General features: G+C 40.2%; 1 protein-coding gene across 1 annotated transcript in view; it reads right to left on the reverse strand.

Moving 5' to 3' along the window:
* ADCY10 (adenylate cyclase 10 (soluble)) overlaps positions 1-27357 on the reverse strand; it is a 77285-nt gene that overhangs the window by 12586 nt on the left and 37342 nt on the right. The window contains exons 18-30 of the mRNA XM_008575580.1: positions 26231-26356; positions 24838-25116; positions 24415-24705; positions 17888-17957; positions 17384-17615; positions 15279-15386; positions 14618-14793; positions 11938-12094; positions 6625-6829; positions 6449-6545; positions 5789-5904; positions 4840-4957; positions 2984-3179 (exon numbers count right to left, since the gene is read on the reverse strand). Coding sequence (XP_008573802.1) covers positions 2984-3179; positions 4840-4957; positions 5789-5904; positions 6449-6545; positions 6625-6829; positions 11938-12094; positions 14618-14793; positions 15279-15386; positions 17384-17615; positions 17888-17957; positions 24415-24705; positions 24838-25116; positions 26231-26356 — 2171 coding nt within the window. The remainder of the gene's footprint in view (positions 1-2983; positions 3180-4839; positions 4958-5788; positions 5905-6448; positions 6546-6624; positions 6830-11937; positions 12095-14617; positions 14794-15278; positions 15387-17383; positions 17616-17887; positions 17958-24414; positions 24706-24837; positions 25117-26230; positions 26357-27357) is intronic.

The raw sequence follows: 27357 nt of genomic DNA on the forward strand, positions 1-27357 counted from the left end.
GCTCTCAGGATCGCGCTGTCTCCTGGCATGGCCGCTCCAGACCCGTCGCCATCTTGGACCTCCTCTAAGAAAATCTTTTATAAGTGTTTAGAAATTACAGAGTCAGTGCTGGAAATGGCCTCAAAGATTGTCTTGTCCAGGCACCTCAGTTAGAAAATGGAATTGTCTGGGCCGAGCCAGTGGCGCACTCGGGAGAGTGTGGTGCTGGGAGCACAGCGACACTATGAATATTTTCTGACGGCATTATTATTTTACATCAGAGCTCACAAACTCTAATGCTGACAGGAGCCAGTCAAGTAATATTAATCAGCAGGCTTGATGTAGCATGATTAGCAGTAGAGGGGATTGTGTCATACTGGAGAAGGCATGCCCTGTCTAAGTATCACCCCTTGTTAATTCCAGCCAATAGCTGTCCTTTGGGAATGTGGGCCTGGTGTTGTCAAATACTCCAATTTTTAAAAGAAGAATCAGAAATTTAGATTTTTTATGTGAAATATCCTGATGTTGACGTGTGCTATTTCTGACATAATCAATCTTCTTTTGGAGGGTATGTGGTTTTTAATTTGTCCTAGCTTTCAATACTATAAACCTGAGATCAACATCTTTATATATAATTTTTTTTGTCATCTGATTATTTCTTCAGGATAGTTCCTGGGAGGAGAATTACGGGGACAATGAAGTGCATATTTTAAAGACATATATGTATTTTGCCAGAATGCTCTTTGAGATTCTTCCAGATCATGAATGTTTCTTCTTTCATGTCTTTGCTAATTTGATGGTCAGCAAAACGATATCTTACTGTTTTATTGCATTTACTTCAGTATCACAGAAAAGGAATCAACAACATTGAGTTTTCCTGACTAACCTGTCACATATCTATTTAGTCCATCAATGATCAATTAAATTAATTAAACATCTGCGTACAAGGCATTGTTCCATGTACTGCGGAAGACACAAGTGTTCAATTTTGTGTCATTTGTGTTCCTCTCCCCGTCATGTCCCTCCCCTGCTTCCCCAGGCTTCCCACCCCCACCTACTTCTTGAAAACATGTACTGCGGAAGACACAAGTGTTCAATTTTGTGTCATTTGTGTTCTACTCCCCGTCATGTCCCTCCCCTGCTTCCCCAGGCTTCCCACCCCCACCTACTTCTTGAAAAAAAAAATCACAAACTCCTTGAGTGTGAAAACAGTGCTTTAGTTTATGTTGCAATCCCAGTAGAATCTACTGTATTTTTAACCTATACTGTCTTTGGGATATTGGTGAGTTTTATCACTTTATTACTCATTAAATCGAGATGTGCTTTCTTTTATTCACCTGCTAATTTATCTATCTGGATTTTCATATATCACTTTGGTCAAAAGTGAGGTATACCTCTATTAGTACTCTATCAATATTTAAAAGTGATAATGATAGCCAACTCACTTGTCATAAGTAATACTCCTGGAATTTGGAGAGAAAAAGAGAATCTTGGAATAAATTAAATCATGTGTACTATGGTCAAAAATATTTTTCTGCATAACATGGAGTTAAGCATGTCTCAAACCCCTAAAAAGTTACTTTCTTAAGAAATATTTACTCTATCAAGTTATATTACAAAATAATGTTTTATATAACCATGCAATTACTGTATTCTTGGTGAGAGCCAGTAGAATGTTTTATGAATCTGAGACATAAATACATGTTCTTCGTCTAAGAGTAGGTACCTCCAAGGGGGTGATGACAATGAACTTTTGTGTTTTTAGAGGCAGTGATTTAGTAAGCTGGTGTGAACAAACTGCAGGAAGAGTTCCTGAGACCGTGCATGAGTATGCAAGTGGGAATGAGTGGGATCCCACCTGGGCAATTTAAGACTTTCTCTTCTTTAAAACAGGATTGAAAAAGACCTACCTTATAACAACTCAGAGGATTGAATGAGCTACTATACTTCACTAATCCCAAGATGCATTGTGGCTTTTTGTTGTTGTTGTTGTTTTAACATCTCTAAAATAGTGACATGCCTTAAAATTGTCAGCATCTGGATCCTGCCAACTGTCCAGCATCTGGATCCTGCCAACAACCTGAAAGAGCTTGGAAGCAGATTCTTCCCTAGATCCTCCAGATGAGAACACAGGTCTGCCGATATCTTGGGTTTAGCCTTGTAAGACCCTAAACAGAGAGCCCAGCCAAGCCCATCCAGACCTCTGACTTGCCAAACTGTGAGATAAGAAGTGGGTGTTGCTTAAAGCTAAGTCTGTGGTCATCTGTGACACAGTAATAGAAAACTAATACAGCTGTGCTCAATTTTTTTGAGAACAAGGCAGACAAGTGTCAAGCCGACAGCAGAGGTTTAGACCTTCACTCTCTTGCCCTTGCTGTGCTGTAAACTCTCAGAGGCAGGTATTGGGTCTAATTTGCTCATTCTTGTACCTCAGCACCTAGTACGTGGTACTTAATATGTACTAGTTGAATATTTAAAATTGTCATGTGCAAAGATTTATCTACCAGGATGCTTCTTACAGCAACAGCAATAAAACACTGCAGAAAAGTTTTATCCAAGAATAATTGGAGTATTTAATAGTATATGCATAAGATAAAATATTATGCTTCCTTTTAAATAGTGTGAAAAACAATTTAATGACAATAAATTATTCACAATATATTTAAAAGCAAGTTACAAAAAATGGAAATGTGTGTGCACACACAGAAAAGAACTCGAAAAGTGATATACCAATATATAAAATATATAAATATATAACATATAAACATAAATATAAAGAATAATAATATATAAAATATAAATATGTAAATATATAAAAATGTTAAGTAGTAAGGTTATGGGCAATTTATATTTTCTTCTTTCTAATTTTTTGGTGGGGGCTGCCTTCAAAAAATTCTGTTATAAACATCAATAAATTCTGTGATCAAAAAATAATTAGCATAGGAGGTAGACAGAAATCCATTTAAGAAACAATTTATAATAGAAACTGGAGAATAGGCCTCACCTTGAGTAGCTCAACTCCACTGTCCTGGGCATTCTCAGATTGTTCTTGAATTTGCTTTTGAAGGTGGAGAACTTGGCCCTCCATGTATCTAGTTATTCCTTCGTAGTAAAAAACTGTTGGGGTTCTTCTTGGCACTAGATTTTTAGCTCTATTGGAAAATATGTAATAGTTGTCCCATTCCTGAAGTCGGGCATACCTGCACCAACACAGAAGAATAAGAAAAATAAATATCTCTCTTGGAATGTGCTGATTTTCTGGAATGGATTCCTCTGATGTGTAGCTTCAATTACCTGGGCCTCTGAAAGTCTGCCTCCTATCGACTCTCCCTAAAAATGCAGGAAATTATGTGACAGGGAGCAAGGAAAGAATAGAACTTTTTCATGATTTGAGATGAAAAGAATCCTTGGGAACAACTAGGCAATATTAGATACCATTTATTTAACTCTTTGGACTCTTTAAAAAGTGAGGTCAATCAAACACTTGGAGCTACAAATTCTGCAACCTTAAGAAATTGCTCCGATTCCAAAGAGAAAAGGCTTAGGCCAGTACTACTCAAAGTGTGGTCCACAGATTTGCATCATGAGTATCACCTGGGTTCTCTTTATAAGCAATTTTCTGTTCCAACCCAGATCTACTGAATCAGACAGACTCTGCAGGTGTGGCCAGGAATCCTCTTAGTTAACAAGAAAGCACTCCAGATGATTCTTGTGTTTGTGGAAGTGTGGGAAGCATTGGCCTAGGACACAGCTTTTGAAAGAACTCTCCAGCTGAGATGAGGAAGAATAAGAAATTAGGATAATTTTTGGACTTTAGATTTCTTGAATTTTAACTCACGTGGGCAAGTTAATTTGCTCTGAACTTTAACTGGCAAGGGTAATTCGTCTGGGGACGTTAATTTCTCCCAAGTAAGTTTATAATAAGAGGGTCTCTCTATTTAAATTTAGAGCTACTCTAATTTGTGGCATTTTATATAGGAATGTCTTCATATTGTTATTTAATCTAATCACAAAACCTCTGATGGACCACATTGGACAACATGGCTGCATATAATTTGAGATGGGAAATAGAAGAGAGGGTGATTTTCAGTCTTGGAGATAGTAATGAAAGTAATTTAATTAATGTTCTATTCTGACCCATTTTGGAGCCTTACTGTTCAACTCCTTCCTTGAGAGAGTATGGCCATAGCTACAGGCTTACTAGGTTAAAAACTTAGTAGGTTAAAGGGATGAAGCCTCAGGGTTAAAGCTCAGTACCTATCTTCCTCCTTCATCCTGAAGGCCAGTGAAGCTGACAGAGAGCATGGGACTAATCTCTCTGCCTGTGGTAGAAAGAGGCCTGCCTCGATGCGGGGAGAGCTGCAGTTTTTCAGAATTGCCTGCTGCTGAGTGGGTAAGTCTAATCTTGGGGCTCAATATTAGGAAACTCACTTGCCTGCAGACATAAGCCATATCTCCTCCAACATCGGCTTTATCAACAATTACTCCATGTGATTAGATCTGGGTGGCTGTGGGTGGGCAAGTGATGCTATTTATTAGTTTCCCTCAAACCCCAACACTCCCCAGAAGCAAGTAATCTTTTCTTATTTATTCCAGTATTATCACAACATGATTCGTATGTAATAAAGTTTCATTACATTGAATACAATTGAGACAACATCACTTTTCTGACCTCAGTTGAGGGGGATGAACTAGGTGATCCCTAAAGTGGCTTTCAGTATAAATATTGTCTGACATCTTTCAGCTGTCTAAGGTGTAAATTATGAGTTGTTTTCTTTCTTTTAAAAAAAATTATAAAACTCTTATTCAGGACTCAGCATTTTCACTTTAGGAATTTAGTGACATGCAACACATTGTTACCAGATTGCTGTACACGAATAAAGTCCCAGGAGGATTCCACTTTGGAACTTGAGGATTCTGTTGTCTTCATTTTGGTATATGAATTCCAAACATTCTTCAAATGTTCGATAAACAAAGCCTAAAAAGAGAGAAACAGGAGAGCTTTGCTCTTTGGTGGTGGGTGGTCATCTTTCTGGCCTAGTTGGTCTCTGATTACTTTATGAATCCAAAGGGTCCGGTAGATTGCAACAACCACGTGCCTGCATTGCTCTGTGTTTGCTGAGTCCCAGCTATCATGGAATGTTGGGCATCTGAAATACAGTTCCACAGTATAGACCAGGCAGGAGTGGGGTTTAAAACAACCCTTGCTGGCCCAAGTGCAAGGAGTAAGGCCTTCATGCAGCCTAGGACTTCTCTATTGCCCTTGCTTCCCTTGTTGGCAGCAATGTCTGCACCCCCTTTATTGGGTGGGAAAAACAATCCCCAGGTTGTTCCCTCCAGTTTAATATGTGCACTGAGGGCTGTCTACTTGTTGTCACTTGAAGATTATCAGGAAAGAATTTATTTTCCAAATCACCAGCAGCTACCAATGTCTGGAACTCTCACCATTAGCAATCATTCTATTGCATGAAGTCTCTAAATATATCCTGCTAAAAATTAAATACCCTCAGTAGAAGACTTATAGTAAGACAATGTCAGTCACTATCACTTATGTGTAAATTGATCTGACAGTTTAACTGGCAGCTTGTACCCAAGGTTCCTCTGGACTTAATTCTCCTTCTTGCTGTTGCCTTACCATCTAGGCACATGATACACCAGCTCACACCAGCAGGCTCTCTCCATTCCTGTCCTATAAGTTTACACATCCAGAAACCTAATGGCCTCAAAGCCCTGGCCCTGACAGCTGCCACACCACACCAGCATAGGTGTCACACCCCCAATTTCTTTTAAATTCCAAAGTCACACTTACCAGAATAAAGCATGATGTCCAAGCAGACAAAATAGAAAAATGCCTTGCTGAGGATGTGCTCTTCTGATACAGAAAGATCCCACAGCCACTCTAGCACCTTGATCAATTTCTTGTATCTATGGGAAAAAAAAAACAAAAAAAAACAGGTGGTGGAATTAAAAAGTGATGGAGAGGAGATGGTCTAGTCTTGGTCTTGCCCAGTAATTCAAAACCAAGTACAACCTTAAACAGACTTCAAGACCACCCCTACTCACAGCTAAAACCTAAATATCAAACTGGCTCTTTTTTCAAACTGTTCTTTCATGTGTCCTCTACATCCGGGTGACCAGAGTCAGGCCAAATTGGCCTGGACCACTAGTCCTGGTTGCTATTCTCTGGGAATTGGCCTTCCTATAAGACTTTTCCCTTTCCCTCCCCTTCAAAGGGGTGGAGATCTGATTCCCATTGTGGAGATGAGTGACCAGATCAGAGACAATGCACGTGAAAGAATTCTGTTAAAAGAGTAGTGGTATGCAAAGGTAAAGATGATTATTATCAGTTCCAGGATCTTACTGTAAACCACACTCTCTTCACCACCCGGTAGCCAGGGCAAAGTGAGCTCAGAACACTCAATAACGTGGCTTCTTCCCCCAACTTTGGAAAATGCTTTAAGATAAATACCTGCTTTTCAAGAAGAGAGATCTACTAAGTCTGCAGAGGACTCGATAGTGTTTGTTGGGATTCTGGAGCAGTGCCCACATCTTGTGGGCTCGAGAGCCTGGAAAGAAAAAATTTCCATTGTATTTGGGGGCATTACTTTGTATCTCCATGTCCCGTCTTGCCCAGCCAGCTCTTACCTAGCTCAATGGCCAAGTCCAGGTGACCCGTTACGAGCTTGATGTAGCCCAGTGTATCAGCCATGTATGCCACGATTTCAATGCCCTCACCTTGCAGGGGGAGGTCGATGATCTTCTCCATGGCCATGAGTTCATATTTGAACCACACACCCTTGTAGCCAGCCAGCTGGTGGTATAGCGAATAGTCCAGGTAAGCCTTAATGATCTGAAATGGCAGCAGTGGAGGAGAGAAGGGGCAAGACTGAGGTGGAACCCGAAGCAGAAAGCCCAGGGACATCACCCAATGTCTGCCAGTGAACATCTGTTTATTAAGCTTGGGAACAGAGCTGGTCATTGGGCCAAAGCCATGGGCTTAGGTACAGAAATCAAACTGGTTTTCTGCCACCTATTTACTGAGTCATCCAGGATAAGCTCATGACCCCTCTTGCCCACAGAGTCCTTAAGCAAAATAAAGAAATTTTAATTTATGTGAAAAATAAAAGCAATAGCTTATATATGTGGATATATAATTGCACAGCAATAAGCCTGAAAGGATGCACTCCAAAGTGTAAACATTTGTTACCTATTTGATGGGGGTGGAGGGGGAGATTTGAGGGAGAAAGGGACTTTTCTTTTTACTTTATGCATTTCTGTGACTTTTAATGTGTTATGACAAGCACGTATTCCTTTTGTAATTTAACCAAAAAGGAATGTTGGATTCATTTGTTTGCTTCTTAAAACAAGTAAAGACTAGTTCTAAACCTAATTTGGAGATTTAAGAGAAGACAGTTACTCTTTAAACAGCTTTTTAAAATGATAATTAAAGTTGCTTAATAATATAAATGCTTAGAGAAGGGCGAGGAGAAAATAGTTCCTTCTAAAGAAGCAGTTTTATTTTATTTCTAAAAACAACAACAGAATATATGTAAACTGCTTTGAAAAATACAATCAGGAGAAATATAAAATCTCCAATGGTAGAAGTATTGAACATTTTGTATTGGGTAAAGGAGGCATTTTAAGATAGGAACATTTTTCCTGGCATTCATCAAATCACACAAAATAACAAGTCCACAAATTCTGTGTTAAAGGCAGGTTCCCATTATTTGTTAAACCACAAAGTCAGTCTTAGGGAATTCCTTTATTCCTGGTATGAAACATGCTTCAGATAATGCTACCAGAAGGGATGAATAGCCAGAAACAGTGGTAGAAAAAAGAGAATTGTTGAGCAAATGAAAAATCCAAAGGTGCAATAAAGCCTAGGACTTCTTGGATTTGGACCGAGAGAATGCAATACAACTGCTTCATTTTATGGGGAAAATATAAAGCTTAGAGGTTTTGTGGCTTGCCAGTGGTGACACCCAGACAGGTGGAGTCCTGGAAACCACTGTCTTGGTTTTCAGTCTGGATGTGTTGATTATCCTATGCTGAGTGCCTCTCTACTCTTAAACACCAAGGGAAGCACATCCCCTGCTGCTCTGCCCTCTTTGAAAATAAGTATCTTGATTTGCTTTCCAAATGTGACTTTTCCATTTTATCCTGCCCCACACCCCCAACTCCACCACAGTTTTTAGAAGATAGTCCGAAGTGTGGAGGAGAAGTAAAGGATTTCATGCAATAAATATTTGCTGAGCACCTGCTATGCGCCGGGTCAGTGCTCTGGGTGCTCAGGTTGTGAACAAGGCAGCAGACAAGATCCCTGCTCTTCCAGAGTTTACAGGCTAGTAAGGGAGACAGATCATGAACCAACCAAGGACAAACAAGAAAATGTCAAATGGTAGTAATAAGACCTACTAAGATAGGGTGATGGGTTAGAAAGTGAATGGGTGGCTACTTTAAATGAGGTGGTCCAGAAGGCCTCACTGAGGGGTGACATTTAAGCTGATAGAGTAAACCCAGTAAAGATCAGGAGATGGCCCCCGCGCTGGGAGGTCGCAGTGTGGTGGTCACTGGGCAGGGAGGGGTTGATGGCCCATCACTCCCCTGCTCTGGATCCCTGAGCTCTGCAGCGGGTGTCTGGCGGGACCTGGTGAACTCCAGCTGCAAGGAGGGCCAGGGGCCGGGAGGGGGAGAGTTTTCTGTACTTCGTATACTTTCGTCTATGACAGCAACCTGCCTATGGAAAGGACCCACCTCCAGAACCCCTCGGCCACGTTCTGCTGCGGGGGCCTGCCTGCAGGATTTTAAGCTTGACTTTGGCAATTCCCAAGGCAAAACAAGTCAAACTTGGCCTGGGAGGCAAGAAATGGTTAAAAGTGGAACATACATCATAATTGAAATTAAAGTTTCAACTAAGAAGGAAGAGAAATAACCTATTGATGTTATCTGATGACAAATTATGAGAGTACTCACCCATCAGCACAGTATAAAAAGGTTATTTGTCTTTTGTTTCTTTTGGGTTTTGGGGGGTTTTTTTTGGTGGCTGGCCAGTACCAGGATCTAAATAAAAAGGTTCTTTGCGTGGGTGCAAAAGAAAATAGTTCCCACTGAAATATCAAAAGAAGTTAAAAGCAGTAGAATCAAATGATGATTAAGGAAAGGTCTCAGAGGAAACTGAAGACATTATCAAAAGGGGGGAAACAAAAACTCATTAGAACATAACAATGTATCTAAGGATATTCTTATGTGCTAATATAAAATATTTTTAACGTTTGAGAACAGGGATCTGAGATATATCTGTGTTTATTTTCAACAATGCTTTGAAGAGATATTTTATTTGAGTGATTCCTTATTTTTAGACTATAAAAAGAAACTGGGGTAGGAGTTAGACATTAAAAAGGGGGACTCTGAGGCCCTGGAATGCATGACAAATGGATACAAGTACTCCTGAGAACTCTTTAAGCTCTTTTCTTGAGTTGATGTTAAGTGTCTTCTTGCTCTGTGGCTAAGGATAGATTTGCAGCCCACTTGATGATGGTGCTGGTGAATTGCTCTGCTCTGTCTGGGATTTTTAAAATGAGCTTAATAAGAGTAAACAAACTGCAGAGATAATTGATAATAAAATTTTGAAAACCTGGAAAGATGGTATACTGTTGCTAACGGAATAAATGTATTTGTAGTTTAACCTACTAAAACCTACTGTTTTCCCTACTAAAGTATGTTCATTATGTTGTTAGACTCAAATCATCACACACCCTGGGGCTGGTCTTGGCCACGTAGAGTCTATAATGGAGTACTGCACAGACTGGAGCCCAAACAGTCTGGGATCAAATGTCATTTCCTCCACTTTCTAACTGTGAGACTTTGGGTTATTTGATCCTGTGCCTCAGTTTCCTCACCTATAGAGTGTACTGGGGCTGGTCTTGGCCACGTAGAGTCTATAATGGAGTACTGCACAGACTGGAGCCCAAACAGTCTGGGATCAAATGTCATTTCCTCCATTTTCTAACTGTGAGACTTTGGGTTATTTGATCCTGTGCCTCAGTTTCCTCACCTATAGAGTGAGGATGATCAAAACACATATCTTAGGATTGCTTTGAGGATTAAATGAGTAAATAAATGTAATGAGCTTAGGACCTGGCACATAGTAAGTATTAGCAGTCATTATTGTTTTTATTGAAGACTTAAGTTTGTACAGGGCCATCCTTGGAACAGTATTTTAAAGTAAAAGAGTCAAGATTATGAAGGGAAAAATTTGAGAGGGGGTGGAGAGCTACAGTTTGATTCTTGGCTCATCAATAAACACTGACCTTAAATTTATTTACTGAATAAGTGGAGGAAAGGAGTCATGAATAAGGCAATACTAGTCATCAAAAAAAAAAAAAAAAGATTGGGAGATGAACACTCCAGGCAGAGGAAACATTCAGTGCAAAGATGAGACTGGACTTCTATGTCTGAGGAACCAAAAGAGGACCAACATGGCAGGGCTTTGTGGCTCCTTAGTGGCCCAGGGACCTAGGAGAGGAGAATGGAAACTAGGCAGGTACTCAATATTGATGGGCTTTGTAAATAATTTTGTACCCTGAGAAAGCCAGCCTAGGTCTACAGAAAGGAACTAATGCTGGGAACAGACCCTGGTTAGAAATTTAAGCTCCTCCAATATTTATGGTGCTGTTTGACCATTCCCCTTAATTCTTGATAACTACCGACTGCAAGAGGAAGTCACTGCCCCTGAAGAAACCCAGACTTGATGTACTTTTGTAAAGAAGCCAGGTCACTCTCATTAGGTGAATTGGATTTAGCTTAATAATCTCTTGATCTTGGCTCCTGGAGTCTTCCTCATCCAATCTAAGACTTCCCAGTTTATGAAACGGACTAGTTAGTGGTTCCCCCAATTGGTCCTGGGACTCCTAGGGGTTCCTGAGACCCTTTTAGAGAACACACGAGGTCAAAGCTCGTTCCATAATGTCAAGGCATTATTAATGTCAGGGAAAACAGAGAAAGACCTTGAAGTGAACCAAAACAAAAACCAATGAAGATTATCCCTACCTTTCACTGTCTTTGGGCCATTTTACAACTCTGTATGTTGTAGAAAACTGATAATAATGTAAATGATATGATTCTTTTTCATATAAATGTAAATGTTTGGTGAAATACAAGTGATTATTGCCCTTTGACTAAACTAGGTTTGTATCCACTTGTAAACTGAATTCTCCTTGGAACCAGTTGTAACATCTTAACTAGTTCTCTCATTGAGTTAACTCAGTGAGTTAAATAAAATATTTGACAGGTGTTCTTTTTATATTAGTATGAATTATGATTCTTTTTTTTTTTTTTTTTGATGGCTGGCCAGTATGGGAATCTGAACTTTTGACCTTGGAGATACAACACCACACTCAAACCAACTGAGCTAACTGGCCAGCCCTTGATTCTATTTTTTGTTTAAGGAATTATCGTTTAACATGATCCCTTTTCACCCCCTTTCTCTCATGAGTATACAATGAGTTGTCAGAGGCAGCATATGTGATATTCCAACAAAGTGAAGGTTGAAGCAGGTGTGAGAATCTAGTCGCCTTCTCTGAAACCAGATATTAAGATATTTGCAAAAATTTCATACAATGCCACACATTAAATTTCTTCTTTGGGGACATATAGTTTTTTTTTTAAATGAAAATGTTAAGTATGGTAATATATAATGGGTTCATTATTTTTATTTTAAAAGAAATACTTTAAAATTATTTCAGTTATTGTTTCTTATATGATATTATTAATAGATACAACCCATATAAATAAAAGCTATTTGGAATCCTCAATAATTTTTAAGAGCATGAACTGCAAAGCAATCCAGTCAGAAAGGCTTTTATTATATTCTCATGATTCTGAACCCCGATTGGCTACTAGGCTTTTCTCTTCAAATGAGATTCAGAAATTTACAGAGAAGCTACAAAAAGACCCTACCTGGAAATCATTTTGAGTTTCCAGTGCAGTGTTCACTTGCATCAAAGCTGCCAGGTGGCCGAAATACTTGTGGTGAAAAAAATAATTGAAGCTGTAGATCTGCCACAGCAAGGAGAAGCAGACGCTCTGGCGGTAAAGTTGTGCCAGCCGCTTCTTCCTATCAGATAAAGTAAACACAAATGGAACACAGAAAGAAGGTACAATCGTCAGCATGCTTTAGGGGAGCACAGGTTTCACAGTATCCTCACTTGGGAGTCAAGACTGACATGAATTTGAGGCCTGCCTCCATTACTTACTGACAAGCACAATAATTTTTACGAAGCACATTTTCTCCATTGTAAAATGGTGACCATAATACCTACTTGGTGATGATGAAGATAATTTATGTAAAGTACCTGTCCCTTGTCAGGTAATTGCTAGTTCAGTGAAGCTATTTGAAAAGCACATTGATATCACTTATCCTATTTGATTGGGATGATAACTCTGTAAGAAAGGAAGAAATAATTGACCCCATTTTACAAATGGGGACGGCAAGATTCAGACAGGTTAAGTAATTAACTCAAAGTCACATCTCCAACTGAAAACAAACTCCAACTGTTTCATTAATGGAATGTTAAGAAAAAAAGTATGACAGGCCATGAGAACGGGAAGCCTTTCATAACAAGACTAATTCAACCTTCCCAAAATACTGCCTACAGCCCAGCCAGTCCAAGCTATTATTTCCTCCACAGCACATTGCTGTTAGGAAGTAGGTCTCCACTCAACAAAGAAAATGAGCATTTTTAACAATGTCGCAGAAGGTGGTGAATATCCAGTGCTGGAGGTATTCAAGGGCAGGATGAATGACCTTCCACAAAGAATGCTGAGGTTCCTTCCCATTTCCCGGCTGGACAGGCCACATAAGTGTTAATGCAGCCAAAAATCCTCTATGTATGTAACAAAAACGGTAGCCTCAACGAGATAGCTGCAATATTAGCCAGCTTAACAAAACCAAGAAAACAAAATATAATTAGAAATATTTTTCAAAAGGCAGATTGTAAATCAAGATGAGAAGGAAGAAGAAAAGAGACATTGTAGAGAGGCTAAATAAGAATTCCAGGTACTTTTCTGTTGTGGAAATTATTTTTTAAAGGTTCTAAGAACTACGGGCCATGTATAATATACAACATAATATAATAGGACATTTGTTAGGATCCTGGACACTCTGGCATGACATGTTGCTTCTTACTGTCCTCATTTTTGAGATAAGAACCTTTTGACTGGTGGGTGTGTTAAGCCAACAGCTCTGCAGTTTTTTCCTCTTCAACACTTTTCACCTTTTCCCTTTGTGCAGGTATTTCTCATTCCTTTTATAAAATGTGGTTGCAAACTAAGGTTATCCAATTTAGCAAATGAAAATTCAGGATGCCTAGTTACATTTGAATTTAAAAACAAGTAATTTTTTTTGAGAAGTCATATGTCCTAAATATTGCATGTGACATATGTATATTAAAAATTATTGTCTCTCTAAAATTAAAATTTAACTAGGCATCCTGTATTTTATCTGGCAACCTTATATGCAACCCAAAGACCACTTCCTTCTTACCTCTCAGACAGACCTCTGCTGAACTTCCCCCACCCCTCCCTCCTGGTGTCTCCAGGAGCAGCCAGGTATTCCCAGGAACCTCCTTTCAACCTGCAAAGAAGCTCAGCTCCATCTCATCTCCTTTCCACCTCAGTATCCCCCACATTTAATGGAACACTTTTGGGAGCTAGGAAAGGCAGTTTTTGATAGGATTGTAAAAGAGTTATAGCAACTTGCTCATAGGAATAGATATTTGTATCTTAGGCAGAACCTGTAGGAATATTGCTACTGACCTCTCCTTACATAGAAGAGACGGTCTTTTCAACTCTCCAGATCCCCAGCAAGGTGGAATCCCCCTTGGTATGAATTGCTACATAGGTGGACTATTTTTTAAAACTTTTATTATGGAAAAGTTCAAGCATACATGGAGCAAACTAAAGAGTTGTATCCAAACCTAGCTTCAGCGACTACTAACATTCTTATTTCGTCTACCTCTCCACTCATTGTTTCTCCTAACCCTTGTTATTTTTTATAGTTCTTTTATAGATAAAAGTTACCTACACTGAAATGCACAAATCTCAAAGTTTTGACCAATGGATACCCCCATGTAATCCACATCCATAGGAGATGCATAGATGGATGGGGAATTTTGTCCTTTGGCAGATGTCTTTGGGGTCTGCTATTTTTCTTTGGGCAGTGAACTTAAGCTAAGACACCCACTGTCTTAGCACTGCATGGAAGAGGTCTTGTGACTGAGGTTCCAGGAGCAGAGGTGAGGGTTCCTATTGGAACATGGATGGCCAGGGATGTCAGTGGACTAGATGAGTAGGGAGGGGTGCTGGAGCTCACCTTGCAAAGGGGTCACTCATTTTTTTGTCATCTGAACTTCCTTTGACAAAAGCTGCCTGTGAAGTGCTCTGGGGCAATCCAGCCCTGGCCTGGGAGCACCCCCCACGCTTGCCCCCTCCCCCACCAGTGAGTAGTCAGAGCCAAGCAGGAGTCCTGCACCCCCTTGAGACTGAGGCCTGGGCTTTGAGGGCTGAGTTGGATTAGGTGTAGGTCTCTCTCCTCTGCGGAGTGAGATGAGACACAGCTTTCCCCATCTCCTTCCCTTACCCTGGAGGTGAACTCTCTTTGGCCTGCTGCTTCAAATAAGAAAAATGTCTGTTTTTCTCAACATGGGTATGGAAGCTCAGGGACATTAAGTTGTAAGGAAAGACTCGGTCGAGGAGCTTCAGGGCCTTCCTCAGCATTTTCTTGGCAAGCACCATCTGGCCCATATTGAAACAGACCTATAGGGAGGTGGGAGGGGAAGAGAGGAAAGAGGGAAAAAATTATTCTGGACTTAGCTGGTAGCTTCCAACAATACATATTTGGGGGATTCTTAGTTGAAGAGGTAATTTGTGGCCCAGAAACAAAATCCTGTGCCTGGCATACTAGTAAATGTTTATTGAATGTGTGCATGAAGGATGGTTGAATGACAAGGATTTAGCATCTTGGTTGTGCACCATCTACATCTGAGAAAATGTTTACCCATTTGTGTCCATTTTTAGAGGTTGTTACAAAAATATTTCATAAAGATGTCAACTTGGGGGACAGGGAAGATTTGCTGCTGGTAAGCAATCGTGAGGAGTTTTGAGTCCGGGGGCTTGGGGTTCTAGAGTCTTGGATAGGAATCCGTGGTGGAGGCTGGGAAGAGAATGTAGCAAGTATAGGAATGATTTCTGCTTCTGTGGAAAGGCCTCAAGCAAATAACAGATTAATTTATGTTTCTTACCTGACCTTTGAGGCTATAAAAGGTGGCAGACTCAAAAGTCTGACTCCAGGATTCTTTCTTCCTGAGAGTTTTTAGCAACCTCTCTCCCTCATTCAAATACACATATGCCTGAACACAACACAAAGAGTAGAAAAGTGTTAGTCGGCAGCGATCCAGAACACAGAGGGGCCACTGCCCCAGACTCTACTGAAGGAAGAAAAGCAGGAGTCACTCCAGGCACTGCATCCACCTCTCTCCCCAGCTCCACGGATTAGAATGGGCCTCCAAACTCTAGACAGGAGCTGGGTGGGTGAAGCCTTGCACCTTCATGCTTACCTGAGTCTGCTGTATTACTCCATCAAGAGGATGAATCTGTAAGTTTTCACCTTTCCTCATACTGTCACATAAGTTGCCTTACCTGAAGTTTTCCTCAGGGCAATTTCCTCCTCTCAGTAATTCCACCCCCAACCTATTTCCAACAACGTACCCACTGCTCCTGAATGTATCCCCACATCTCTGAGAAGCTGGTCTCTACTGAAATGAGTTACAAGCCACCCAAGTTTCCTTTGCCAGACCCATCTTTAGAAGGCAGAAGAGGAAAGTAAGGCCTTAAATAACTCTCCTCACTTCATCCTCAACCTCCTGACATCATTTGACAGGTGAGTCTTGGCACAGGTAAACACCAGGGCAAGATGAGACTTGAAGAGTAAAATAAGGTGAGGCAGTATCTCCAAGTCTCATGCAGGCTAAGTGGTATGTGTGGGAGGCAAGAAAAGGGAACCAGGATGACTTGGCCCCCAGCCCCAGTCCCACCAGATTTTCTTTGGTGGGAGAGGGGGTGCAAATGGCACATTCTGGCACCTTGCACTGTGGCTCTGCTTCCAGTCATTGTCTTCCTGATCATTCACCACTCCTTGTGGAGTGAAATAAGTATGCACAAGTTTTAGAAAGTCAGCCCCCAGGACTACCTAAACTTCCTCTTCCTGGAACTCACTGGCCACATTCCCACGAGCACCCCCAACACATGCATGATATATGCCAGAGACTTTCGTTCTTAACATAAATACTTGAGAGAACAGGGATTACAGACATTTTTAGCAGTTTAACTTGTAAATTTTATATAAATCTAAGTTATGAGGGTTGATGAGGCTCCTATGATTAACAGCAACTGTAAAATATGGGACAGACCACCAGTGTGGGCACGAAAGACTGGAGACATGGCTACTCAGGTATGTGAAACCCTTCCCCAAACTTGCTGGAGTCAGATTGAAGCAAGGCCCAGAAAGACATTTCCTCAAGGGAGTCCGTGAAAGGTTAGTCCAGACAGCTGCTCCGTGAAAAGTGATTTAAAGTCAAATAAGTTTGAGAAACATAGTATGCCTCAGTCTTAGCCCGACCCTTCCCCTTCTCTGTCCTCTAAGAGATTCATATATGTCATAGCATAGCAAAGGCTCTGAAATATCTACAGTAAAGAAACTTATTTAGCTGTATTCAGCTCAGTGCTTCCTAATTTTCTTAGCAATACATTCCTTTTATTTCATAATATGTATTAAATCCCCTCATTTCTAGGGGCATATTGCCCTGGAACCTTACTTACAACTATCCTAGAGAAATATCCTAGTGCTTTTGTGATCTAAAGGTATGTGTGATGATGTAGCACAAATTGCATGAAGATGAATGTGGGTGAGCTTTTGGGGGCATCACAAGATTAAAACCAGATAGGTATTTTGTGCTCACAGGTATTTGGGGATGACAGAGGACAAATGCCACTGGGACACTACTGAAGAAGACTATGCTGTAACTGAAGCATTGATACTAAAAGTCCTCTAGGCATCATTTTGGGAATGATATGTTACCCCTTACCTCCCATACAGGTAGACAATTCATGGTTAGTTTCTAAAGGTGGCAATATTTTAAATAATGTATAATGCTAGCTGCAATTTGTTCGAACTCTCTTTTTAATCTTAGATCATTTCCCTTCTGAACAATGTCATTTTCAAAGGAAAGGGTTGCTGGTAGGAATCAAGAACATGAAGTAATAAAAAAGCACAGTGGAGCTTCCTTTCTGGCTCTGTGGTCTATATGTTGTCTCTTGGGTGGAGCAGGTCTGGGTGGAAACAACTTACCATATAGTTATCATCCAAGATGAGATAAGCAGATGCAGTTTCTAGGAAGTAATATAAGGCTTTGTTGTTTTCTCCCAAAGCCAGAAAATGGTGGGCCAGAGGCAAGATGACAGTTTCTAGGATCTCCTCACACTGGCAAGACTCTAGAGGGATGATGTCTTCCTCAGATATCTTCATTCTTGTTATAACGGTGTCAAAGAAATTCAAAATCTTTTCTTTCTTTTCTTCAAGACTGTCCAAATGCACAAATAAATAGGAGTAATAACTTGCAAATATAGTATAGCTTTGGATATGAAAATAGCTTCAAAAACTAATGAAAGAGCAAGATAATAAAACCTAATGTAGATCCTACTGACTAAACTCACCATGCACATACCTCCCAGCATTTTCCCACGTGGACCTAAGAGGTCAAAAGTACTGACTGCACAAATAATTGTAACAGTGTTTTGAATTTAATGATGATTGTTTATGCTCTACCTCCTTAACAATTATATATGCCCATACCTGAGATTTTCGGGACAAAACTCAGATTTCTTAGGAATCTCTGCTTTGGAAAAGATGTTCATTTCTTCAACTAGAAAACAAATAAACAAATGAGCTGTATGGGTCATTGAAATGTTCCCTGTAGTGGAGATGTCTGGTATCTGCCAGAGACTCTTGTTCCCTTTTCACGATAGAGTCGTTGCTGCCCAGCCAGGAACTCCATTTCCCAGGCCCCATTGTGTTTTCAGTGAAGCCATGATTAGTTCTCACAATGGAATTAGATCAGAAGTAACATAGTCACCTCTTGGCTGAGGTGGTTATGTGTCTTCTCTACCCTCTCCTTCCACAGGAAAACAAATCATTCTGAGGCTTTAAGGGACAGCAAAACCACAAGTTGGAAGGAGCCTGGGTCACTGACTAACTGCATGCAAGGCCATTTTTCAAAAATTTCATAGGATTTTTACATTAGCAGGAAATAGACTATTATTCTATTGTGTTAAGCCACTGAATGGGGTTTATTGGAGCTGGTAACATCCTAACTAATATACCCTGTACTAACTACAACTGCTAATTAACAATCCTGAAGAAAGTGACATCAGTTTCTAGTGAAGAAATAAAGATACTTAAATGAAATTGCCCAAAAGGCTAACTAAAGGGCAGAGAATCTTGAACTTAAACACTTCCGTCTAATCAGACTTTAATAGTTTAGGAAATTTCGTAATCTTATAGCAGAAAGCAAATGATAATTGCCTGCTCCAGCCATTTCTCCATCCAGGGAGAGGGAAGAAACCTCTCTCAGAGCACATATCTGTTAGTGGCAGAGGTAAGACTAGAACATAGGTCTTCTAGCTCCAAGGCTACTGCGTTACTCCATAGGTCTTTTACTTTACAGTAATGCAGTTTGAGCATCTAAGAACTTATCACCTTCTTCTGAAAGCCTTCTGTGCCCTTGCCCCCATAGAATAAGTGCCTCAACTTATGGGTGCCCATAAACCCATGTGCAGACCTTTATCACAGTCCTTATCACACATATAGGGATCAATTTGTCCACCTCTTCTGCTAGATTCCTGTTTATTGTATCCTTAGTGACTAGAAGCTGAATATATTGAATTATGCCTCTATCCCCTTATGCCTCTAAAACTGCTCTGATCAAGGTTACCGGGGACCACCATGTTGCCAAATCCAAAGGTGACATCTTTGTGTGCATTTGATTACACCTCTCAGTAGCATTAATACAATTAACCTCTCTCTTTTCAATGGCTTTTGTTACACGTGTTCCCTTAGTTCCCTTCCACCTTGGCTGCCCACTTAGCTGTTTCCTGCTCCTCTGCCAACATTCTACATGTTGATAAGCTTCAGTTTGGTCCTGAGCTCCCTTTTCCGTCCACAATTTCTCCCTAGGTAATTTCATCAACCCATGACTTTAAATTCCATCCATATGCCAGTGACTTTCAATTTTATATCTATAAGCCCTGACATCTACTTTAATGACAGACCTATATCCATATGCCCCCTTGGCCACTGCCACTTGGTATTGCACAATTAACATGATTCAAACAGAGCTCTTGAATCTTATTTCCATAAACCTACACCCAGTTACATCTTTCGTATCTAGTAAGCATCACTGCCGTTTATCCATTCTCTCAAGGCAAAGACCTAGGCAATAATTCGTTTGCACCTTCTCTTTCCCTAACTCTGTTCCCATTCAATCTCTCAGAAAGTCTCATTGACAGGCCAGCCCTTGGCTCACTCGGGAGAGTGTCATGCTGATAACACCAAGGCCATGGGTTTGGATCCCATATAGGGATGGCCGGTTAGCTCATTGGGTGAGTGTAGTGCTGACAACACCAAGCCGAGAGTTAAGATCCCCTTACCAGTCATCTTCTAAAAAATAAATAGATAAATAGATAGATAGATAGATAAAATAAAAAAATAAAAAAGAAAGTCCCATTGACTTTACTCAAAAACATATCTGAATCTATGTCCATCTTCACCATAGAACCATCCTAGTCCATCGCCAAAATTTTATCTGGACAGCTGCAAAAAACTGATCTCTCTTCTATTCTTATTCCTTTCAATATGTTTCTATAGAAAAGACAGATTAAGTTTTTAAAAATAAGATTCAGATCTTTGTGACAGAAACTGCTGCTTTCCAATTCCAACTTCTATTAGCCCTTTTCTTCTTAGTAATAGAATTCGATTTTATTCAGGGCAGCTACATTTTCCAGCCTCTCCTGCAACTGGATGTGGGCATGCGACTAAGTTCTAGTAAGATGTAAGAGGAAATACTGGGTAGAACTTCTAGAAAATTCCTTCAAAGGGAAGAAACAACCCTTTCATTTTTTTGCTTCGTTTACCTTCTTCTGGCATTAAAACGTGAATATGATGGGTGGAGCTCCAGCATCTATTTTGTTTTTGTTTTAATGAACATGTGTTTTTTATTTTATTTTATTTATTTATTTTAATTTATCAATATACAATGTAGTTGATTTTCGTCTCTCTTTACCGATTCCCCTCCCTCTCCCCTCTCCCACCCATCGACATCATATCTGTTCACTTGTCTTAACAAGTTCAAGGAATTGTTGTGATTGTTGTGTCTTCTTCCCCTGCCCCACTGTTCGTTTGTATGTTTATTTATTTATTCTTAGCTCCCACAAATAATTTTTCACAGTGGTAAAATATATATAACATAGGGATTGCATTTTAAGCAGTTTTAAACATATAGTTGCGTGGAATTAATTATATTCACGGTGCTATGTGACCACTACCTTTATCTATGTCCAAAACTTTTTTGTCATCCTAAACGTAAACTTTGTACCCATTAAGCAATACCTTCTCATTATTCCTCCCCCCCAGTTTCTCCAGCAGCTATTTTGGACCAAAGTCCCTGATGATCATGAAGCTTCCATATTTGTCCCAGTGATGAGGCTAGCATTTTACATGAGAGAGAAATAACTTTAGTAATAAATAAATTTAAACCATTCTAGCTGGGTCCTTGTTATATGCAGCCAATACTAATTCTAATCAACAACTCTCCAGTGTCTTCCAATTCGGTTAGAATAAAATTCACACTATTTATCAAGGCTTACAAGCCCTTTGATGATTTTATTAATTAATCTGTTTATTGTCTGTCAGCCTCCATTAAAATTCAAGTTTATGAGAATAGATACATGACTATCATTTTCACCATGTAGCCCCAGTATCTACATCACTACCTGGCACGTAGTAGATGCTCAATAAATATTTGCTGCATAAAAGCACATTTGTTAAAAAACAAATGAACAAAAATAAAATGCTATTTCTCCTTCAATATACTACATATTTTTTATGTTTCAAATTGTAATGGTGATAGAATGAGATGGAGAGAAAAGAAATATTGGCTAGATAAAGCAAATAACATCAGGGTATACAAGATATGCTCTTTATCATTATATTATTTACCCATGAGTGAGTCATATTATTTCTGGTTCTTAATTTTTTTCATTTACAAAGGAGATATTTTATTAAGAGTTTCCTATGATAAAGAGGATCTGTAAAAATCACAAGAAAAAAAGATACAATACAAAATGCTTGTAGGTTCTCAAAAAAATGAAGAAAAGCAAAGATACCACCTATTCATCACCCCCCTGGTTTCAAAGGCCTAGAAACAGGACTTCAAGTTCAAGGTGTCAGACTTACCGCTTGTGTTTGTCTCCTGTCTCTCAAGGTCTAAGACATTTTTCCCTATTAAATGAGAATAAAATAATTTTTTAAAGCATAAACCCACAATGTATAGAATGGAAGGGGTCACTTTCCTGTCTTAGGGCCAGTGCACTGGCTGTTGCCTCTGTCTAGAATACTCTTCCCCAGCCATCCACACAGCAAATCCCTTACTCCTCTGTCTTTACACAAATTTCACTTCTCAGTGGGGCTACCCTAATGGCTCTGCACTACTAATCTCCCTTGTCCTACCTAACATTCTTTTTTGTCTTTCTCCATGGGATTTATCACTTATACTATACATTTCACTTCTTTATTCTTTTTTTCCTGCATTGTCTATTTTTCCCTAGTGGGATGCTGTTTTATTCACTGATGTGACTAGAGCAGTGAGCAGTGTCTGGCGCATAGTAGAAACTTAATAAACATTTGTTGAACCAGTAAATGAAATGTTGAATGAGATTTCAATGCATTTCTGGAAGACAAAGGAGTAAGAAGAGTGGTCACTGGTAAGTGGATGGAAAAAGCGGAAGGAGAAAGCCCAGGAGGGAGCTGTAGATCTTTGGAATGGATCAAGACTCAGAAATTAAGTTTTTAAGAAGGCCATGAGGATCAAAAGAGAGCTGAAAAGGGAATAAGCCTTCCTTACTATCTGATTTATATCTAACACAGTGTTCTGGAATCTCCTCCAATTATGTCCTTGACCAGTATTACCTAAAGGTCATACTCCACACTTTGGGAATAATGGATAAAGTATCCAGCCAAGATTGAAACAGAATATTATAAGGAAGACATTGCCAAAAGAAAAATTTCCTAGAAACTCTAGGAAAAATAAACATTTGTTAAGAAATCTATTCACAGTTTATTATTTGGTTCTGTAATATGCGAATACTTCATTATGTAATGCTAATAATATAACAATATGGGGGAGAGGTGCTGAAGAGTGGTAAAACAGAGTTAAATTCTCATCTACCATACAAAGAAGAAAACAGATAATGTCAGAATCTGATTTTTTTTAAAAAGTGATATTAACACACCCTTTAGTATATGGAGGTAATGACTAGACAGAACAGCTGAGTTAAAAATGTTTGTCCAAGAGAGAATTACTGAAGGTGTGTGGGGAGAGTGGGTCATGGATTACTGTTTTTATGATAAAACTTTCAGTAAACTAAAAAAAAGTCTTTATTTATAGTTTGTCTAGTTGATAGAAGTTTGAACAGATAAAACATTCTAAGAGAAATAGTAAAGCTCTGATCTCTCTCAAATGGAGGTGTTGATGAAAGGATACCAGCAGACACTATTCAGAGACATCTGATCATGTGTGCTCCAGAGCTAAACTGCCACAGTTTTTTGGATTCTCCAATAAGTTTTGGAGAATCCAAAAATAACTGAAATTGTTTTCTTTGATGACCCGAGCCAGCCTGCTGAAGGCCAACTGCTCAGACTGACCTATCTGCCAGCTTATTTTACCCCCCAAAATAAAATGTCATACATAAATAGTATATATAGTATATTTGTATATGTAAATGTGTGTGTGTGTGTGTATGTGTGTGTGTGAGAGAGAGAGAGACTCACTGATCCCACACAGTCTGGAATATTCTTTTCTCTTTCCCTCAACTCTCTCCTCCTGATGCTGTCATTCGGGGCTCTTTGAATGTGGCCCTGCTTTGGGATCCTTCACTGGAGCTCCCTTGATTCAGGCAATGCACCCTCTTCAGCTCTCCTCTGCTGGCCCCTTTAGCCCTGTTTTGTTCTAGCAGTCCACTTGTAGGGGTCTTCTTACACTCGCAAGGGCACTCCTGGGAAGAACTTAAAGTGGCTTCAGATTGGCTTTTCCTCACAGGTGGGTTATATCTGATCCATGGGAGACCCTTACACAGGCTTTCCCAAGCTGCCCTCCCAGAAGATTTCCCAGAAGAGAAATCAGGCTTTAGTTTCAGAGCCTTCGGGTCTGGACCATGAGGATTTCAAGTTCTCTGAGGGCTTAGACAATAAGAAGATGAGAGTTCATCAGCAGTTTCACCCCTTTGGGGCAGGAAAGATGTCAGAGGAATGTACATGTAGCTGAATCTAATGTTCATTACTAGCATTTATTACATTTTCCCTCGTGCATTATATTTTTCCAAAATTGGAAATGTTTTTAATATTATTATTATTATTAAAAAAGTATGTACATGACATGATGTTGAAATTGAAATTTGTACCAAGGCAGCAAGATACAGTCAGTGCTGCAGTCCAAAGTGATGGATATACAGAATTTACAAAGGAAATAGCTGAGAATCAATTATAATGTTGGGTCCTTCATCCAGATCCAAGACTTAAGAATGAGGAAGAGTGTGGAGAGGGCCAACATTTGTAAGGAGATTTCTTGGGCAAGAACTGGTGAGGTACTGTGTGCCCTCCTCAAGCTGGTTGTTTCCTTTATTACCTCAAGCCTGGTAAGGGGTCTTCACTGGAATCAGTTAGAGGACACACAAAACTGGGGCCTACCTCCCGCCTGGCTACTTCATCATGTCAGACCATGCCCCCAGCCCCCTGACATTCCAACCCTTGGTGTGAATTAAGCAGGACATTTTAATTTGAGCTCTGGTACACCCCATTTCCCAGAGCCCCTTATCCCCAAACCCTCCCCGACAGTCTCAGGTGAGATTGGCTTTGCTAGACTCAGCTGCATGTTCCTTCCCTGACTTGTCCCTTCCCTGCTGGCTCATGACACTGGCCTCTCACCATTTCCAGTGCTCAAGCCCTCAGGGGAACTCGAAACCCTCAAGCTCCAGACCCACTCTTTCTAGATCTTAGTCTCCAGATTTCCCAAGAATAGTTAAGATTAATTAAAAATAAGGTAAGTTTACTTTCAAGTCCATGGGATTTAACCATTTTCTTGATGGTATCCAGGTCCAAAGTGTTGAGCCGAATGTTCCCTGTGAAGTGGTGATAGGGAATGAAGTCCCTGCTTCTGCAGTGGTCACATCTGTGTGCAATTTCTTCTAAAAATCGTGCACATTTCAAGTGCATGGCTTTCTTCTGGTCCTTGAGCCACAGCTCGTAGGCTGTTTTCTGCATCACAGGCCTGCAGAATCGAATGATGTGGCACTCAATCACCTCGCTTTCCAGTTCCCGAAGCTCTTCCTCTTCACCGTGAGCTAGTGAGAACAGAAAAAGGTTTTCAGCCAGGCAGTGGGCAACAAGTCAGCTTCTGCTACCTAACGTACATCAATTCTTGATCTAGATGTGCCTTTAAGGGGAATTACGGGTCACTTTCAGGGACTACTCACCCATCCCTTCACTGGGCTTCAGAGACAAAGACCGATAATTCACCTCAAATGAGGCTGCATTCTGTTTCAGGGCCATTCGAAGTTCCTTGCCATTCCGGAAGCAATCGAAAATGTTAGATTCCACTAGTGTTGCCAGGGCTTTGATCATCATCTTCATGTTCCAACACGGGAGAATCTCAAACAGCAACACCGTAGTGAAGGTCAGACCAGTGATGGCAGCACATCTCACCAGCATTTGGAGGGAGAGGCTCATGCTATCCAGCTGGACCAGAGAGATCTCTGCACATGGAAAGACACAGGATAGGGAGCTAGTTACCTGTCTTGATCAGATACATCCCAGAGGTGGATAACCGCCCAGCTCTATAGTTCTTGTTCACAGAAACCCAGCCACACAAAGTCAAAAGAAGTATTTGTTTAGTACCTAATTCACGGATAGCACTTGTGTTGGGAGTACAAAAGACGCAGACCTATGGCCTAAAAAGACACAAGCCACAATGACCAGACAAAAATAAGATGGATTTCAAGATGTTCTGATTTGGTGTTAAACTGTGACAAGGGTGTACGAGCAGAGGAGAGGTCACTGTAGCCACAGCAGTGAGGAGCAGGGCCTCCACTCCTGTTGGTTGTTGACTTTTCCAGCTGGTTCTTCTCCAAGGTCTTCTTCACTCACTCCTCTTTCTCCTGGAAACTCCTCGCAGTAAAGCTTCTCTCTTTTTCCCCTGAGATTCATTTATTCTCGTGACATACATTATCATCTTTATGTCATGACCAGTGTCAGAGAGTTTATAACTCCTATCCTAACTGTTCATCCAAGCTTGAGAATCATAGCTTATGTGGCTTCCTGGGCATTTTGATCAGGATGTTCCTCCATTAGGGACAAAATGGGAACTTTCAATTTGTCCACAAAACACAGTAAAAGCTAAACTAGTCTATCTTATGGATGCCATGGGTTGGAGATGGATGCATACTAGAACATTGCTTAAAAGTCATTTTTCTTTAAAAGAATAATAATACATCTCTGATATATACTCCTTTGTTATTTTTTTCGTATAAAAGTAGATGGCAGAAAATGTTTCAGTATTAGATTTTTCTCCCTCATTATTTGGTTTCTGTTTAATTAGAAATGTACTATACTTCATTCTTTTATGCAAGTGAATAAACCTTTGTTCAAATCAGACCCCAGAATATGCAAAGGGGACAGGGGGAAGGTGGCTCCTAATTGGAAGTAGAAAAGCCAAGTCTATCCTGGAGCCTTCCATCTGCCTGGGGTAATATAAAACAGACAAACAACCTATGCTACTATGTTCTTCCTCCTTTCTTAGATATTCATCCTAGAGAAAGCAAAAGTGAAGTCTAGGTATGAGAAAATGAATACCAGGTCAAATTTTCTTACCTTTTAATGATGCTGGTGGTGACAAGTTTTTCAGTCTGACACCACTTGCAAGGTTACAGACTTCATTTCTGTCCTCAGTAGTGACAGCAAATAGGTTTAAGACCTCTGTCGGCTTAGTGAAATTCTCTACAGGGTGATAAAGGAGAAGAAAAGTTGAAAGTTACAATCTTATAAAGTCTCATTTTCCAATCAATTTTGAGATGGATCTCTGGTGAGAAAGAATGGGCAGGGATGTGTGTTAGCTCACCAAATATTCTGGAATATCTTGTTTTAAGTAAAACTTACATATGAAAATCTAAATTTACTCAAAAAGGTTTTGTCGTCCCTTCCCAGCCCCCCAACCAAAAAGACTGGCACTGCTGTCTTCCATAGGATACACAGTTCTACAAAAATTTGATTCACGGGCCGGCCCGGTGGCGCACTGGATAGTGCACCACTTGGGAAGCGCGGCGGCACTCCCGCCCGAGGGTTCGGATCCCACATACAGACCGGTTCCCGCTCACTGGCTGAGCGAGGCACGGGAGCAACACCGAGGGTTGCAATCCCGTTGCCGGTCCCCGGTCCGGTACGGGGGCAACACTGAGGGTTGCGATCTGTTGCCGGACACGGAAAAAAGACAAAAGACAAAAAAAAAAAAAAAAATTTGATTCACGGTCAGATTATCAGGATATATTGTATAGAATATAGTAACATATACTTGTATGCACATTCACCTACTCACTATCAGATAAACACACTCTGTAGGAGACTGTACTCTAATTAGGGCTAGGACGTGGCTACTATCAGAAAGAGATATTTAAAATGGTGAGGTTTGAATAGTGAACTTGCCTAGTAATCTGGTCTCCTTGTACTCCATAATGTATTATTTATTTATCCTTTCAGTCATTCAAGTAATACTTGGTAGCTGCAAGACACTATGATAGGTGAGATGGAAATATGAAGGTAAACATAACCAAGTTCCTCATTTCCTGGACAATTAGTCATGTACACAAAGAACTAGACCACCAGGCAGTGAGTGAATGCCATGCGATTGGGTGTAAACAGCAAGCAGCAGAGAGGCTGTGTCAATACAGCACACACGTAGTAAGGACTTTTTATGCATCATATCCTGTGAAGGCTATAAAAGT

Source organism: Galeopterus variegatus, unplaced genomic scaffold (genome assembly GCF_000696425.1).
Source record: "Galeopterus variegatus unplaced genomic scaffold, G_variegatus-3.0.2 Scaffold1209, whole genome shotgun sequence".
NCBI classification, from domain to species: Eukaryota; Metazoa; Chordata; class Mammalia; order Dermoptera; family Cynocephalidae; genus Galeopterus; species Galeopterus variegatus.